Source organism: Drosophila arizonae, chromosome X (genome assembly GCF_054131065.1).
Source record: "Drosophila arizonae isolate 15081-1271.41 chromosome X, UAZ_ARI_1.0, whole genome shotgun sequence".
Classification (NCBI taxonomy): Eukaryota; Metazoa; Arthropoda; class Insecta; order Diptera; family Drosophilidae; genus Drosophila; species Drosophila arizonae.
The window spans coordinates 9,230,969-9,249,452 of record NC_142927.1 but is presented as its reverse complement, the minus strand read 5'-3'; the positions used below and the strand labels follow the sequence as shown (position 1 = coordinate 9,249,452).

Here is an 18,484-nt window from a genome sequence, read left to right as displayed (position 1 = left end):
TCGTCGAGCCACTCTTGACTGCGGTCTGGCGTGACCCACTTTCGGATTGACACGCAACGCCGCGGGCGTGGCCGAATGTGGCCAACAGCTGTGGTTTTTCATTCACAGCTCAAAGATCTAGCGTTCGACCATATCTCATGTCCACAAATTGGAACAGGGTATTCCATGGCAGCTCAACATTTAAATGGTCACGTTCACAGAAACAAAGCAAATTCGAAAGCTTCGCTTACAGTTCATTTGTGCATACATTGACTTGTATATGGAGGCGAAAAAAAAATCTAATTATTTTCCCATATCAATTACTTACGTTGAAGCTGGGATGAATTTTTTGAAGCTTTCACTTTACAAGATCCTGAGATATCTGAGATATACTGCTGACTACTAAATTCAATTGAAATCTCTAGGCAAAATTGTAAAAAAAAATTTTCTTCACTTTATTTTTATTTTCAATCTCAAGCCTTGCAAATGATTCTCAGCCTGTGACAAAAGAACATATGTAAAAAATTTTTATCATAATACTACTTTCAATATGTTTTTCAAAATATTATGTTTATCACAAAATTTCGTTATCAAACTATTTTTATGAACACAGCTGCATATGTGTTACATAGCTTACGTTCAAACCATTCAAGATTACTTGAAACTAAACACCTTTGAGCTATGCATATATAAATTCCAATTGAAGTACGACAAGCACATTTTATAAAAGAGTATTGTCCAAGGAAATCCTACTCCATATTCGGGAGGAAATTGCTGAATAAATGTAAATATTTGTTTTTTAAAAGCTTCCCAATTAATAATGGTATATTGTAAAGATGAGGCTCGAGAAATTTCTAGGTCTCCCCAGGATCTCTTTATAGAAATTTTGTAAAGATTTAGAACCGAGGAATTAGAGGAATGCCTCGGTCGGGGCCAGAAAACTTCAGCAAAAAACTACAAAGCATGAGACTGCAGTATGAGACTCTAAGAGGAGACATTAAGAGACTGTAGCAGGACACAGTAGTAAGAGACTGTAATAGGAGGCTACCCGCGTCGGCCTGTGCCGACTCTACTGGAGAAACGCCACCGAATTGGACCACCCGCCTAATCCAAAGCCTATAACCAAAATATTAAATAGCCACCGATTTATTCTCTTTCATGGATTTGCGTTTATTTCAGTAATATATTCCAAATTTCCAGTCTATTTAATTTTAATTGCAATTGAATGAGTATTGTGCAGTCGGTAGTAACCCACTTCAATGTTCTTCCTTGCTTTTAGTAAATCTTTAAGCTGAATCTTATTTCAAATATTTTTCCATTTAAAAGAGACTACCATGCCAGATGTAACCACGATAGATAGAGTTTTGCACTCATGAGCGCTTTTATATCATTAACCACCATCAAGCCCTACTAGCTTATCCGCTTCACATTTTCCCAAGCTGAAAAACAACATGAAAACGTTTACAAAAATGTTCATTTTGGCCATCTGAACAGCAATCCTGACTTACAAGCTCCATACTCGAATGCTGTGCTTATTTGGTCGACGATGTCAATTTGTAGCTGTGGCAAAGACGTGGCAAATAATATTCGATTGCCTTATTGGTGGACATGTCGGTTAGTTATGACACCTGCTCAACCTGAGCTGTTGCCAATTAGTTGATATTTTACTTCGTTTCTAATTCTAATTCTTTTTTTTTTTGCCTTTTATTTATTTGTATTTATATATATTATTTTGTCATTTTGGTTTTTTTTTTTAGTATTTGCTGTTTTTTTGCGGTCAATGCCAACGAGTTGAATTGAGTTGAGTCTGTGGCAACCCCTCCTACTGGCGACCTGCAGCGCGTCCCCTTCTGCGCTGCTGTCAGCCAACATGTGTTTGCTGTCGCCTTAAGTAGTTGAGCCAATAGTCAAATAAAACTGGATGGAAGAGCTGTCTGAATAATGCCTAGCATGCGAATAACCTAAACGGATCGGAGATGAAATCGAATTGCATTTTTTTCTTATACTCTATAAAGTGAATTTTGAGAAGAAATTTGGTAAAATTATTAGTCGTATTGGGAAAAAAAACTTATCTTGCAAATAATAAAAAAAAATATATATCAAATAATACTCTTGAAGAAAAGAATTTTTTTATTTTATAAATTAATCCTGAAAAAGAGTTCTAGACTATAAAATACATAAATACATAAATATTTATAATTATTTATATATATAAAAAAAAAGGCAAAAGAAAATAAAATTTATTCATATTGTATTATAAAATAATAAATACCAAAAATATAGTTTTTTATTTTTTAAATATATAAAAAAAATAAGAAATAATTTATCACCACATTTAATTTTTAAAACAAAACAAAAAAAAAGAGAGAATATGTCACAGAAAAACGTTAACAGTATCCTTACTCATATGTCTCTTATTTTCGAGAAAATTATAAAAATTAGTGTAAAATCAAATCGAAAAAAAAAAAAAAATTTTTAATTTTTGTTTAAAAAAAAAATTTTTTTTTTAGTAATACAGAAAACTATGTAGCTTCAAGCTTCTTTGACCTAGCTGCACTGTGCTAAACTAAACCTTTGCAGTCAACTACCTCTACCATCTCATGTAAAGTCTTTAACTGCATCACATCTCAGATATTTCTCCATTTTGTGAAATATCTCTACCATATCATATATCTACAGGAAACACATCGACATCGTATATATAATTAACAATAAATTCTCTCTCAAATTTAGTTTTTAATTTATCCATTTCATATGGAACATATTTATTCTATGTAAATCTCTTCAGAATTACTCACTCAATCTCATCGTTAAAAAAAAAGAGTATTTCAATCTTAATATCAGCACATTTAGATAATATCAGACTTTCAGTGTTGAAATCAATGAAAAAATATAAATATATAAAAATTAATAAATAAAATAAAAAAAAGAGAACATGTTCAAAGGTTACTTTCCGATTCGATTGTTGTTGTTGGATCGGGGGCATTGAAATCGACTAAATATGTCACATAATACGGTTTAGACACGTCTTGTTCTTTATTCCTTTGTTCTGCTTTGCATATCAAGTGATTCGCTTTCTGATTCCCCAAAACTTCGTTGGGTATTTCTTTTTTTTTTTCGAAGTTCTGACAAAGCGGAATCGAACAAAAATTCCAGTCAAAAGACACGAAATGAAAAAGAAAGAGAAGCACAAGAAGAAGAAGCAACAGCAGCAGCAGATCGTATAATAAATAATTGTGTAGACCTGGGCATTGTTTTCTTTTCGTATTGTTTGGCTTCTCGCTTCGCTTCACTTCACTTCACTTCGCTTCTCTCTCCATCTCTCCGTCTCTCTGTCTCGCTCTTCGCCCTGGTGAATGACCGTTAACATTTTCGTGTTCGTCGCCAAAGAACCAGCTTACTGGTATGACAGGTTTCTCTACTCTCTGGCCCCTATTGAGTCGTCTTTTTGGCCATATCCATATTGAGATAGCCGACCAAGATAACCAGACCAAAAATAAAAATAACAATAAAATCAAATAAATGCAAGACTATAATAAAAAATGATAAGAAGTGTGAAGTCCTTTTATGGCAGCGAAACGATATTATTTGTCTTCCCATACAAACACTTTGAATTCCATCCAGAAATCATTTATCTTGACCCATCAGGTTAGTATAAATTTAGTTTGTAGATAGCATAGGGACAGCACATCATGTTTGAGTTGAATGTTTTCACATCTGAAATGAGAGAAATCAAAATCAATTTTTTTTTTCTTTTTGGCAAACTTACACTTATATAAAGCAGAGCACTAGATTTTTTAAGGGCTCTCGAGCTAAATTTTTTAAATATTTATGAGAAATATTTAAAGAAATAGAATTACGCAAAACTCATTCACGCTCTAAAAATAGCCTAATTTATTTGAATTTGGATTGGAACATCCCGAAAAGCTGTTAATCGAATACATAGGAGATAAATAGCTTACAGTAATTTACCACGATCTGAATGGAAATAAATAAATCTATATGAGTCCAGTTGTAATATATATTTCTTTACAACTATATATATATATAATTGTCTATAGTCGTATATGTTAGCTTGTATAGTCGTGATATAAGTCTCTAGTTATAATAGGACCCTAAACCATTTTTAAGTCTCAAAAGATATAGTCCATATAGGACATATATGTATGTATACAGACGAACTGATCATCAATGTTGTCTTATACAACCAAATGAGACTATATGCAAGTAAAATGCTGATGTCTGTTTAAGGTAAAAGCTTAGAGTTTTTTTGGGAACTAATCTAATTAGCAAAATGCTTTAATTATATCTTCTTTTTGTAGATATCAGAAACTAGACATTAAACTCCAATTAAATCTATGTATGTATATATATGTATATCTTTATTTTAATTTATGTAAGACACATGGAATATGATTTGCCGTCTTCGAGAACTTATACCAAATGGAATTTCAAAAATTTTCTATAGCTTGTTCAAGCATAGCTCAAGGTTTATAAGAGCTAAAGCTACTAAGTCTAGCTTACAGTTTTTCCTGTAAACTAAACATGCACTAAAAATATATAATTGTTTCTAAAAATGCATATTTATTTATCATATTCTTCATGTTGAGTGCGTAACTCAAGACAATCCTTGGGAATGTTCCGGGCACCGGCGACAATTTACCTCAATTATCGAAATTTATGCGACAATTAACACTTTGAACCGTTGCAGCCAAGCGAAACGAGATGCGATTGGGGGTTGGGGTTGGGGCTGGTGCATAGGCATGGGAATGGGGTTGGGCATGGCAATGAGACTGGGCATCGGTCTATGCTCGGACCTGCTATGGAGCTGCTGCTGCGACCTGTGGCTCGTCTCGGAATTCGTTGCCAATAAATTTATGCAATTGGCACACTTGTTGCATAACCCCTCCCTGCCCCCTCCTCCACCTCCTCATCCTGCTTGGGGAAAGAAGTCTGCCAGTTTCTGGGCCCATGTGAAATTTATTTCAATTGCATTTAATTTGTGTGGATTAGCAAATGTTGCATATTTCTTCACTTTTGTCACCGAAACAGCTCCTTAGCTCGCTCCACATGCATCTAATTTGCATCTCATGCAACATTTATTGCAATTTATTAGCTATTCCAACCCAAAGCTCGGCCCCAATTTAGCCACGTGATACAAATTGAGGAAGCGCCCGTGCCAAGGGCATGTGGGTGGGTGGAATGCCTATGCCTATGTCTATATATCTATATCTATATCTATATCTATATCTATATCTATATCTATATCTATATCTATATCTATATCTATATCTATATCTATATCTATATCTATATCTATATCTATATCTATATCTATATCTATATCTATATCTATATCTATATCTATATCTATATCTATATCTATATCTATATCTATATCTATATCTATATCTATATCTATATCTATATCTATATCTATATCTATATCTATATCTATATCTATATCTATATCTATATCTATATCTATATCTATATCTATATCTATATCTATATCTATATCTATCTATATCTATATCTATATCTATATCTATATCTATATCTATATCTATATCTATATCTATATCTATATCTATATCTATATCTATATCTATATCTATATCTTTATCTTGTTTTAAGTTTGATATTTTCAATTTAATTTTCCTTACTTTTCCCAACCGAAACGCGTCAAATCAAATTTCTTTGTTCCGGTTTCCATGTTTTGGGGTAGCATGGGATATTTCCGCGTCGCCTTTGTGTCTTTGTTCCGGGTATCAAAATGCGACTCCTGGAGCAATGACGAAATAGCAACCACGAATTGCATACGGCGTAGGTCAGTTCGACTCACAAAAAACAAAGAGAGAAGCGAACGATAGAGGGAGAGAGCGAGTGAAAATTTTCACTCAAAATCTCAGTACAGTACGCAAAGGACAAAGGAAAGCGCTCTTTACCTGTGCTCTCCAGCTCGTTTTCTCTCTCTCTCTCTGTCTCTCTCTCTCTGTCTCTCTCTCTCTGTCTCTCTCTCTCTGTCTCTCTCTCTCTCTCTCTTTTTATATGTCTCTTTATCTGCAGGATCAAGCGTTATGGGGGTAGCAACCCTCGAAATGACGTCGCAGCAGCCCGAAACAGCGCACAAAGCAAACGACGCAATTCGCACCCGCAATACGGAAGAAGGGCGAAGCGCGTCATCCAATATACATATATATATATATATGTTTGTATATATATATATGTGTGTAACCCACCCGATTTCCAGGAAGCGAGAAATGCATTTGGATATTTTAACGTATTTGGGCAACAGCAAACAGAACAAGGAAGAAACCATCGAAAAACGCAAATGGAATACCCTAACACATTTCTTGGAGATTCTAGATGAGAAATCAAACTTAAATATATTTATATAGATGAAAATATTGATATTTTAAAAATTTAAAAATACAAAATAAAATGGATTTTAATTACAGTGAGAAATTCATGCGAGTTCTTATTCCTAGGGGATCTTAGTGATATATATATGATATATCAGCTTAACTTATAATGTGCCGTATCGAATGTATTTTCATTAGGCATTAAATAATAATATGTGCAAAACAACATGGATTTTTAATTTAAAATATAATAGCAGAAAAAATATATGCATATAAATAAAATGTAAAAAAAAACTACTTTCAATATTTAATGAAAGTTAATATTAGAGGTTATTCATTTATTTATTGTTCAACTACTCACAAATATTTTTAAAAAATGTTAACAAGAAATCTTATCGACAGAAAACAAAAAACCATTAATGTTTCTAAGGAATCAATTTTTCTTTGTAACGAATGTAAAGCTAGGCCATAAAATAAATAAATATATATATATATATATATATATATATATATATATATATATATATATATATATATATATATATATATATATATATATATATATATATATATAAAATAAATAAAAGTTTATATATATATGCCTGTATGTATGTAAGTGCAAATGAAATAGGAACGCGCGTGTTGAACCGCAAAGTAAACGAACCACAAAAGGAATCAAAGTCTGAACCGCAAAATACGATATGGTTTAGCTTGATATAGAATTGGCTGTAACATTGTAGAAAAATACATATGACTACAATAGATCAAAGACTTTCATTATATATGAATCGCACTGTTAAGGCTTTGAGTAAAGAAAACCTGAACGAGATATCGTTAATCTATATATACAGTAGAATCCGCTTATAACGACTTCACTTCACATAACTTTCCTCCCTTGGTTATAACATCAAGGACGCTTAAGGCAGCGTCGTTATAGCCTGATTCGTATCTATATATAGACATATGTATATATGCTTCATAGAACCCATATCACTGTTATTTTACATAGAAAAATCGAATTACCCGTTGGTAGAGCATAAATAGTCTAACGAGCTAGGGGTTAGGGGTAATGCGATGTAGGAATTTTAGGGTTGTTTACACTCTTTATTATGTCTCTATGTGTCTGTGTGTGTGTGTGTGTGTGTGTGTGTGTGTGTGTAACATGTGGCACGTTCTAATGTGGTTTTTACTGCCCGGAAATTTCAATGCGTCGCGACTCTACAGATTTTTCCATAGCTTTTTTTTTTGTCCTCTGTCTCGGTCTGGATCTATTTCCGTTTTTATGGCTTTGCCTTTGTCTGCGCTTCTATTTTTATCGGCTGGTGCGCTTTGCAGAGTGCTTCGCATTGCATTGCCGCCGCTTGGCAGTGACCTTGAACAGCTGCTGCTGCTGTTGCTTCCCTCCAGCATACCCGATGCAGTTAGCGTCTCACTCTTTCCCTTCCTCATCTTTACAGCGCGCCGAACTTCTCGAACATGCGACTCCTGTCTCCGTCTCGTCGCGTCTCATCACTGGGCGTCTGGGCGTATCAGGCAATGCTATTGACCTCTCGCCTTTCGAAATAGCGCCGGCATAGACAGCCGCTTGATTGATGCAGCATCAAATACCCTGTAATTTGCAAAAGTCGCACAATCGGAAAGAATTTCCCTTCGTTTATCTGTCATTACAGGGTATTCCAATTAGTTATTACAATTCTTTGATACGTTAACGCTTCAGCAGAAATACCTCTCCACTGTCATAGCTTAAATTTACAGGGTATTCAACTAACAGACTTTTCTGATTTCTGATTTGATAGTAGAGCCTCTCAACTTGTTAACGATTGCATCTCTTATGAATTTACAGAGTTTTCCGTAAATGTTTACATTGTACAAATAAAGGCTCGATTTGTTATCATTATGTAGAAATGATTTTAATGCAATAGACTGCGACTCATCTGCCTTGCGTAATATAAACATTATACAATACAAATTATAGGGCATACAACGTGTGCAGCTGTTATTTGTGTATTCTTTTTCAGAAGAGTTCATTAGCTTTCCGTTTATCCCCAAATTACAGGGTATGTAAGACTGTTCTTTTGATTGCCTGTGTAAACATTTAAAGAATTAATATACCCTCATTTTTTACATAATACTTTGAAATTGCAGGATATTCATATATGATAGCTTCCTACTAGCGCTTTGATATCTAAAAAAAAAAAAGCTACAGAGTATATATCCACTATTATACCTTAGAATCCACTATTTATCCCCTGCGTTGGCAGCCTATTTTCAAAGAATTTCCTAACAATTTCTTTTCTGCTTATCTTCTTTTGCCCCGCTCCCAGCGAACTCTGTAATTGTGCTCGCAATTACAGGGTATAGCACAGATTATATTACATAATAATGATGTGGCCTCGTTACGCGGCCGATTATCAGCCTATAACCTTTCGAGCAGGAAATCAGATGCCAAAACACATTTGTAACTGACGTCAATTCGAGATTATGAAGACGAAACATTTCTGTTTCCATTTGTCACGAATCGAGCTCGAATTCAAAATCGAAATCCCAGCTTGATGTTGTTGTTGTTGCTGTTGTTGCTGAGGAAATTGGATGCCATTGAGTGGCACTCAACGATGCAGCTACTTGACTTTGCTGTTAACGATCCGCACTATGAAAACCAACTGTTCAGTTAATATGCAACATACGATATTTAGAACGGTTATGCGATATTAACAAATATCAATGAGCCGTATTAGTTGCTTGTAAAGTCGAATACAATAATAAAACAGAGCCGGAATCTGTGCGCTGCCAGATTATCGATACAAACCCCTTTGGAAATTTTTATATACATAATTACAGAATAGAAAAACTTATATATTTATGTATATACAGTCGAGTCTCGATAATTCATACAACGCTAAATCGAAAATCGCAATACAAAAATTCTATCCCCTTCAAAGAAATTTGTTTTCAATGATTCTCGATAGTTAAAATTTGTGTGTAAATCGAAAAAAAAAATTATCCCCTTGCCATTTTGAATTTTTGGAACTCTACTGTATATATATTTCAGAATTGAGGTATATATTTAGATCCAACAATACTTCAATATTTGATAATAAATTAAAGATTATAGATAGTTAACATATTTCAAAACAAAAAATTAAATCAGGTAATGGGAAATCAAAGTAAGCTGTAATTTTTATACCCTGAACCCATTGAAAATGGGAAATCAGGGTATAATGGTTTTGTGAAAAAGTATGTAACGGGCAGAAGGAGGCGTGGCAGACCCCACAAAGTATATATATTCTTGATCAGCGCGACGAGCTGAGTCGATATAGCCCTGTCCGTCTGTCCGTCCGTATGAGTGCGTCGATCTCAGAAGTTACAAGAGCTAGAGAGCTGAAATTTGGCATGCATACTCGTGAGTACCATACGCAGTACGAGTTTGCTTTATTTTTTCGATAAATCGTCCGATAACTTTTTTATCGAGAATAATCGAAAAATTGATTTTGTTTTTTTAGCCTAATTTGAACTTTTTTAGACCTGGAATCTTCAAATTTGTGTTGTATATAAAGTTAATCGATACAAAGATTTTGTAATTTACAGATTTGGGATACCATGCCCCCTTCTCCCCCAATTTGTAAAAAACGCATTTCAAGTACTAGAGACTTGTGCTTTGGAATGTACACACATATTCACCATATGATTACACTTTGAAAGTTTCATTAAGATCATATGTCTACAAAAGAAATTATTCGACAAATAAATTCTCATAATATTGCCCACACTGCAGCGCAGCCCAAGCGCAGTCGCTGCTTACTGCGCAGTTAGCAGAGCGCAGGCTTATGCGTGCGTGTGGATGCATGTGTATGTATGTGTGCATAAAAGAGGTGCAGAATAATTAGAATATCAGCTTAGAGGGTTCAGGGTATCTCCTAGTCGAGCAGTCTCGACTGGAGCCTTCTTACTTGTTTATATTTTCATTATTATTTTTTTTTTTATGGGAGTTCAATAATTCACGTTCTCCGTTTACGTTGAATATTTTCTCTATATAGTGCTAAAATTCTTGTCAATAGATTCCTGTTTTTTCCATATATATAATTATAAAAAATAAAAATAAATGAAAATAAAACAGTAAGCGATGTCAAAATATAAGAGCAGAAATTTTGTTATCAAGAGTTCCAAGCTCACTTTCACAGATATACTTTAAGAGTTTACTATACATATGTATAAATACATAAATCTATGTACGTATGTATATATATTTAGTTTCGTCTGATGAGCCAATGTCAGAGAAGTCAATTGAAATTAAAAAAGTCTGCAGAGCCAGGCCCAATTGCTGTGGACACACGTAGATTAGTCGCAGAGACGGGACTGATAAGAAGCAACAGCAATGAGCGAGGCCTCGATTAGAGACTGAGAGCATGAGTGCTATATATAGAGCATACATATTATATGTGTTATGTGATCTATGTCGTAGCTGGTATTATTATTTTGGGTGGTTGGGCTTGTCCGCCCAGGCGCTGAGACAAATTAGCGCCTCAATGACAATGATAGGCCCTCAAGGCGCTTTCAATTTAGGCAATTACGCAACTGTAAATGGAACTGGAATTGGAATTGAGAATGGAACTTGGAATTGGAATTGGAATTGGAATCGGAATTGACAAATCGTGGGTGGCAAATACCTAGCATCAAATCTACATACATATATAATAAGTACATATATGAGACTTGGCTTCTCAATCAAGAAGTAACCTCAAATTGAGCCGCATTAAATGATTCTCGCTTAATGAAATGTCAATATCAATTATATTTTCATCTTTAATCTTTCGATTCGATTCGATTCGATTCGTTTTTCCAACCGCACAGGTTGCAATCCGCTTGATTGAGGGTCGCGCGTCGTCAGACAACCTCAAGGCAAATTGGCTGGCAACGACGACAACTTTCAAACTAGTACACAAGTTCTAGGTAGCAAATCGACCGTGAGATACCCCTTAAAGTCCGAAAACATAATCCGAATTACAGAGGGTTTTTTTTAGATTTAACCTGAGATATATCGAATATTCCTTGAAGACTTTAAACTAATTTCATACCTATAACTAAGGCTTATTATTAACATATTTTTATTGCAGGGTATAACAAGTCGTTCTCCAGCAACTATTTGTTTTTTCCGGATATTTACTTTTGATACAGCAACATCCTTTTGATCTTCATATTTCCCTATTACAGGGTATAACAAGTCGTACCTCAGCCACTATCTTTATTGCAGTTGAGACTTTCAATATTTTATTAACAATCCCAAGTCGAGTTAACAAATTTTAAAATATTTTTTATGACAGGGTATATCTAGTCGTGCAGCAGTGAGTCAATTTCATGTTTCGAGGGTACTTACAGCGTATATAGTAGAAAAATATATTCGATAGTAGTTGTTCAGTTAATAGAAACGCAAGCAAAGCTTAATTTAACAACAATATACCCTAATTTGAATATTTGCCAATTACAGGGTATCCTGCGTCGTTGAAATGTATGTCACAGCAGTTACAGTTGCAGCGGCAATCGCATAGATCAATCTGTCGATTAGCCAATATTGCCGCAAAGCTATCAAATTGTAAGCCGTAAGACCTCCACACACGCCCCCCATCGTCTGTCTAAACTTCTCTCTCGCTCTCCCTCTCTCTCCTTCTCTCTGCTGAGGCATGTGCCATGCCCAATGACAATTAAAAAGCCGCCTTTTTTCTTTATTTATGTGTGGGAATCTTTACTCATGTTCAACTTAACTTAACTTACGTATAAAAAAAAAAAAAAAAATTACATTTTTGTTTGTATAAAAAAATTGAAGAAGAAGAAGACGAGAAGAAAAAACAAATATAAAACGCATAAGTAATCAAAGCCAACAACATGCTGTTTGCTGTTTGTTTGTCCGCTTTGTTTACAAAGCTCTGTTTAAGCTACGCTCTCTCGCTCTCGCTCTGCCGCTCTCTTGTCCGCTCTCAGCAGCGTTGCCAGACTGTCCGCGTGAGCAGCGCTAGCGCTAGCGCCACACCCCACACGCTGCTGCTGCTGGCCAATTGATTGGAGTGATTGCAGCCATCCGTATCGCAGGTGTAGATGCAGCTGCGATAATCCATGCGATCGCCCTTATTGCGCACATAGTCACAATAGTTGCCCAAATCCTTGGAGCTGCAGAAACGTTTCGCCCCAATGCCGCCCTCGAAGCGGCCCACATGCTTCACACAGAACGTGGCGCCATGGACGCTCGAACAGTTCTGTGGCTGGATGTCGGGCTGATCGAAGCGATCAAACCATTCGCCACACTGGAACGGATTCTTCGTGTCGCTCGCATCGCATACGTAACACTCAATTGCCAATGTGCACTGCAGGCGGCAGCAGCACCAGAGCAGCGCCGTCAACATCAGCGCTGGCAGCATTGGCATTTTCTTCATTATTGTTGGTGTTGCTGTTGTTGTTGCTGTTGTTTTTTTTCTGTTCGATTGCACAATGTAGCTGCTAGAGTGATGACGCACTAAGCGCCCGCGCACATACACACACACACACACAGGCAGCGAGACACACGCACACACGCACACAGATAGAAGATACAAACGAAGAGACGGCGATGAGAAACTAAAGTCGGCGTCGTCAGCAAATGCCAAGCTTGTACTGAAGCGTTGTTTTAACTTCGTTTCTGTTCGTTTCAGTTGTTGCTAGCGAGCAGCACACACACACACGCACATACAGAGACTCACACACACACACGCGCTTAGGCAGTTAGCCGATTGCGCGTGTATGAGTTGAGCGCTTGCTAGCGCTCTCTCTCGCTCACCTGCTGTTAGACTCGACTGTTATTCTAGCCCTAGCTGTTTTATCAGCTGTGTGCGGCCGCATCCTTTTGCTGGCGCCCTCTAGCGTGCCATCTGCGCTCATCCGTTTATCGTTTATCGAAACTTGTTGCTTGGCAACACACCAGCGAATGCCAATGCAAGGCAACAGGTATGCCGCACATACACACACTCACAGACCCACTAGTTTGGCTCCCCTGTTGGCGTTCTGATTGGAATCTCATTGGAGTTGCTATTGGAAACGTCATCGTTGGGTTCTTTGGGCCTGCTTTGGCGACGTCAGCGAGTTTCGCTGGCAGCCGAAGCAAGAATCAACGAGGGCATTCAACTTGACTGAGACAAAAGCTCAACACACACACACACACATACACACAGCCAGAGACACACACTCACACACGACAAAGCAAACAAGGCTAAAAACAGCTTTGTATACCCTGTACTTATGCAAAAATTGAGTTCAATATCCTAAAGTTTATTTATATAACAGACAGGTGAAGGCAGTTTCGATGACACTGATCATTCATTATTATTACCAAGCTCTGAATTTCTCTATCGATTTCTTTTCCTACTTCTACTTCAATCATCTATCATTTCGATTAGCCGGAATAGATAACTATCGATAATAATCGACAGCCTAACTTTTTTGCTTAAACAAGCAATGGCATTGATTTCCATTAGTGATCATTTCTATGGTATCGATAAATATCGCTACAAATGACTGACTTAGGACTTAAAATGCCCGTTTACGAACGATCTCGTTGTAAACCAAGAAAATGTAGGGTATTTCGCATTTGGGTACTCCCAACTCGCTTGACAACGAGTCGTGCTGCCCACAAAAAGAAAAAGCATTGTCAACGATCTGATCGGCAGACAGAGTTTGTAAAATGCAGAAGGTGGAAGGTGGGCTCCGGCTAGGTGCCAGCACCCTGCCACCTGCTCCCTGCCCCAGCCCCCAACCACACGCCAACCCGTAGCCCACCCCTCCCCTCCCCTCCCCACCAGCCTTGAAAACAGGGCCAAGCCTTAAAAAAAACCCACACGACCCAACTTCAGGTTTTCTCTTTATGGTTTATGCTTGACTTCAGCGACTGGCCCGGCCTATGTAGCATGGGACATACGTCGCTACGTGCGGCATGCGGCAGTCAGTGTGTGGCATGCAGCGTGTATGTGTGTGCATACGTGTGTGTGTGCAAGAATTGCTCAATCTGCAGCTCAAGCAAGATATCTTTAATGACTTTCCATTAAGGATAGCTCCATTTATATGGCAGCAGCTTGACAGCCTTTTGAAAACCCAAACGCAGCTTGAACCGGATCAACAGAAACATATACCTATATACACAACTTTTATCATTATTTCATCATATATTCCAAGCCAAACCTGAACAACTTTTTGCCTATGAGCTGAGTCGGATTATTCAGTCGATCCATAAAAGGAGCAAAATCTTTATTCTTTGACTATTAATAGCAAAAACCCACTTGAGTTTAGGAGTTCCCATAACTCGAATTTCGAATCCAATATGCATTAGGGATAGTCGTCATCTATTAGTGTTTGTTTTCAGCTCATCAGCCTTCGAATACTTGAGTTTTTCTTTTATAAACTATGAAGATATGTTTAAGCACTTGAAAACTATTTCACTTCGTTTTTTAAATAGTCCAAGAGATATACATAGATGAATGTAAAAAAAGGCAGAAAGTTGAAGTCAGATGGGAGATGAATAGGAGATAGGAGATAGGAGATAGGAGATAGGAGATGGGAGATAGGAGATAGGAGATGGGAGATGGGAGATGGGAGATGGGAGATGGGAAATAGGAGATAGGAGATAGGAGATAGGAGATGGGAGATGGGAAATAGGCGATAGGAGATGGAAGATAGGAGACAAGAGATGGGAGATAGAAGGTGGGATAGAAGAGGGGAGATAGGAGATAAGAGATGAAAAATAGGAAATAGAGGATAGAAGATGGGGTTTCACACATGTCCATCATACTTATATACCATCTATCCCATATACATAAATATATCGAGTTTTACGATAGTCAACATTATGGGCCGCAATTTCTGCGTACGTGACAAATGGAACGATCTACAGGAGAAGTTGCTCAACATGAAATGCAAGGCTGATGCAGCAAGGCGAGGTACAGTGTCTGCAGATGTTGCACTTACACATACACATGCACACTCGTATACATACATACATACATATATGTATGTATATGCATGCACATGTATGGCATATGCTACATGCTGACGGCCTCGTATATAAATTGTGCACTTTGATCTACACACTTAGTGACTTTTGGGCGAGTGCATAATTGAAAAAAAAGAACGAGAACCGGCGCCCAGGCTGCCACGTCGCATGCACAACGAGGAGAGAGCGATAGAGTATGCGAATGCGCTCAAGAGAGCATGGCTGGAGAGGGGCGGGTGCGCAGCAAAGGCAACAACAGGGAAGCTGCATGCGGAAGCATAAAAAGGAAGTGTCTAAGCAGGGGAATTGAGTGAAAAGGAGCCGGGCATTTGAGTGGAATATGCAAGAGACGAGCATAAGGCAAACAAAGAGATAGAGGCAGAGCAACAGCGAAAGAGAGAGGGAGGGAGGGAGAGGAGAAGGCAATACGCCGCCAGGCTCAATCAGGAAAACAAACATAAATAGAGTTCTGCATCGGCTCAAGTCGAAATGGAATGCAAAGAGAAGACTCACAAATTGAGACACACACGCTCATACACACACATTAATCAATGTCACGTACATTGCTCCGTGCACCCACAAAGCAAAAAGACAGTTATCGAAATGTTTATCGGTTAACGGGCATACGTGCACAACAAAGCTGAGTGAAAGGCACAGCAAGATATATGTATGCTCGTACATAAACGCATACACACATACATTCACATGGACACGTAAGTATGTACATCTGTATGTACAGTGATCACACAAGACAAGTCGGGCTTACGTTCGGACCTGGGGGTATAATGACAACGCACTTGAATTATTTCAACTTTACGAAAGTGGCGCAGTTTATGGTGGGACCATTAAAAAGGCCAAGACCAGCAAGACGATCATGTTAAAAAAGCAGAAGCAGAAGAAGAAGAAGGAGACAAGACAGCACTGGAATTAATAAAACAAAAACAAAGTGTATTAAGGGCGTCCTCGACTAGAAAATAGCCTATAAAACTTTAGCTATCAGCATTATCATTAGCATTGTAATTTTTATAGGCATTATTATTGTTATGATCATATTGTTAACAATGCAATTATCGTATTGTTGTCTTTGTCCTTATTATCGATAGCTGTCCTTGTCATTGCCATTGTCATTGCCATTGTCATTGTCATTGCCATTGTCATTGTCATTGTCATTGTCATTGTCATTGTCATTGTCATTGTCATTGTCATTGTCATTGTCATTGTCATTGTCATTGTCATTGTCATTGTCATTGTCATTGTCATTGTCATTGCCATTGTCATTTTCACTGTCACTGTCATTGTCATTGTCATTGTCATTGTCATTGTCATTGTCATTGTCATTGTCATTGTCATTGTCATTGTCATTGTCATTGTCATTGTCATTGTCATTGTCATTGTCATTGTCATTGTCATTGTCATTGTCATTGTCATTGCCATTGCCATTGTCATTATCATTAGTATTAGCATTGTCATTACCATTACTATTATTATTATTATAATCAGAATCATTTCCACTAACACCCTCCAGATTATAAAAACATTTACAGGGTACTCGAATACGTATTACACGCGCTCACTGCATGATACGACCACATGTGGGGCAAAACGGCCAAGGGTTTTTTTGGTAGGTGGGGCGGGGCGTGCAGACGTTTGGGCCAGGCATGTCTTGAACTGGTATCACGCCGACGACTCAGACAGAAAGCCCTATAAATTGCGTGTTGCACACGCGCAGCTCGTAGCCATAAATGTGGTTAAATGCAAACTACTCCAACCTAACTGTAATCGGAGAGCAGCCATATTGATTGAATGACTGATGAACCGAACTGATGACTGATGAAAGCTGAGCCAACGATATCGATGGCGTTATTGCCAGAGCGGGTCGCATTTAGTATGAATGATATAGTAGATCACGCATCCAAACACTGCACAGTTAGCTCCAATTGCAGTGTTGCTAAACGGTATAACAAATACTAGATGTAGTGTAACAAAAAAGCCTTAGAGCTATATACGAATATCTTTTTCATAGAATAAAGTGTCAAACATTCTAGAGACTTTTATACTTCTAGCTTACAATGTAATTAGCATTCGGAATATATAATGGATTACCATTATTAACTTTAAATTCTATTTAGAATTGCTTGTTTATTATTGTATTATTATTATTATTATTATTCTTTTTTTTTTTTTTTCTTATTTTTATTCTATTTACTGCTAGATATTTTTCATGTTCCTTGAATATTTATCATTTTTATTTTTTTTATCGCAGCAAATTGACGATAGCAAATTAACAGTTAAAAATTATATTATTTATAGAGCATATCAAAGTCGATTTGCTTACCTCTAAAGCCTCTTCCCTCTTTCCTCCTCTGTCTTCTACTCTTTTAATAAAAGCAAAAAACAAGAACTACCGAAAAAAAATTAAATTCAACACTATTTAAATTACCAGTTTTTCTTCTTACCGCATTTTTATAACAAACCAAAAAAGGTAAAATGAAAAAAAAAATGGTAAAAAGAAGCAGAAGAGAAAACCTTACCTTTCGAAATGTGATTTTAAATTGAAGACAGGAAAGCGAGAAAAAAGGCAAACGCAACAACAAGACCACAACGTGAAATTCGAAACATTAACAAAAAACAAACTATATATATATCTGTGCATACACACATACATATGAACATATAAATATGTAAATTTGTATGTGTATAAAGAAGTCAAGCAATCAAGCAGAAGTAAGTAGAAGTTTGTAACCAGCGACTACAAAGCTGAGGTAAATGAGTGCAGCTCAAACAAAGTTAGGCTCAAGAGAGCGTTACAGCTGCGCTTAAATGGTGCTCAAAAGTGCGTGTACATGCGACAGTGTGTCAGAGTGTGTGTGTGTTTGTCTGTGGCTGTGTGCATGCTCCAATTTATGCCATTGAGTGCGCGCACAGTTTAATCAAAGCTTACAAGAAAATCCAAAATAGCAGTCGTCTTCAACATGAGCGCATGAGAGAGTGAGAGAACGAACGCTTAACTCAAAGAGAACAAATTGAACATCAGCCACAATACACACACACACCCAAGCCGCCAAGACGCGCACGCATAGCGTACGTGAGTGCGAGAGTGTGCGCGCAAAGAGAGCGCACACAAGAGACCGCGTGC

General features: G+C 37.1%; 1 protein-coding gene and 1 long non-coding RNA gene across 3 annotated transcripts; both read right to left on the bottom strand.

The window, feature by feature from the left end:
- Nucleotides 1-680: 680 nt before the first annotated feature.
- On the bottom strand, nucleotides 681-18,477 carry LOC149267863 (uncharacterized). Of its 2 annotated transcripts, none has more exons than XR_016270970.1 (3): nucleotides 17,880-18,477; nucleotides 1,488-3,696; nucleotides 681-1,418 (listed from the first exon to the last, which is right to left on the bottom strand). It is a non-coding gene; the product is annotated as an uncharacterized LOC149267863 (long non-coding RNA). The 2 variants fall into 2 exon arrangements; XR_016270969.1 differs by lacking the exon at nucleotides 17,880-18,477 and adding an exon at nucleotides 5,646-6,609.
- On the bottom strand, nucleotides 12,041-13,000 carry bou (glycosylphosphatidylinositol anchored membrane protein boudin). Its single transcript, XM_018016823.2, has one exon. The coding sequence runs from the start codon at nucleotides 12,764-12,766 to the stop codon at nucleotides 12,314-12,316; it is 453 nt and encodes a 150-aa protein (XP_017872312.2). The 5' UTR covers nucleotides 12,767-13,000; the 3' UTR covers nucleotides 12,041-12,313.
- Nucleotides 18,478-18,484: the final 7 nt, after the last annotated feature.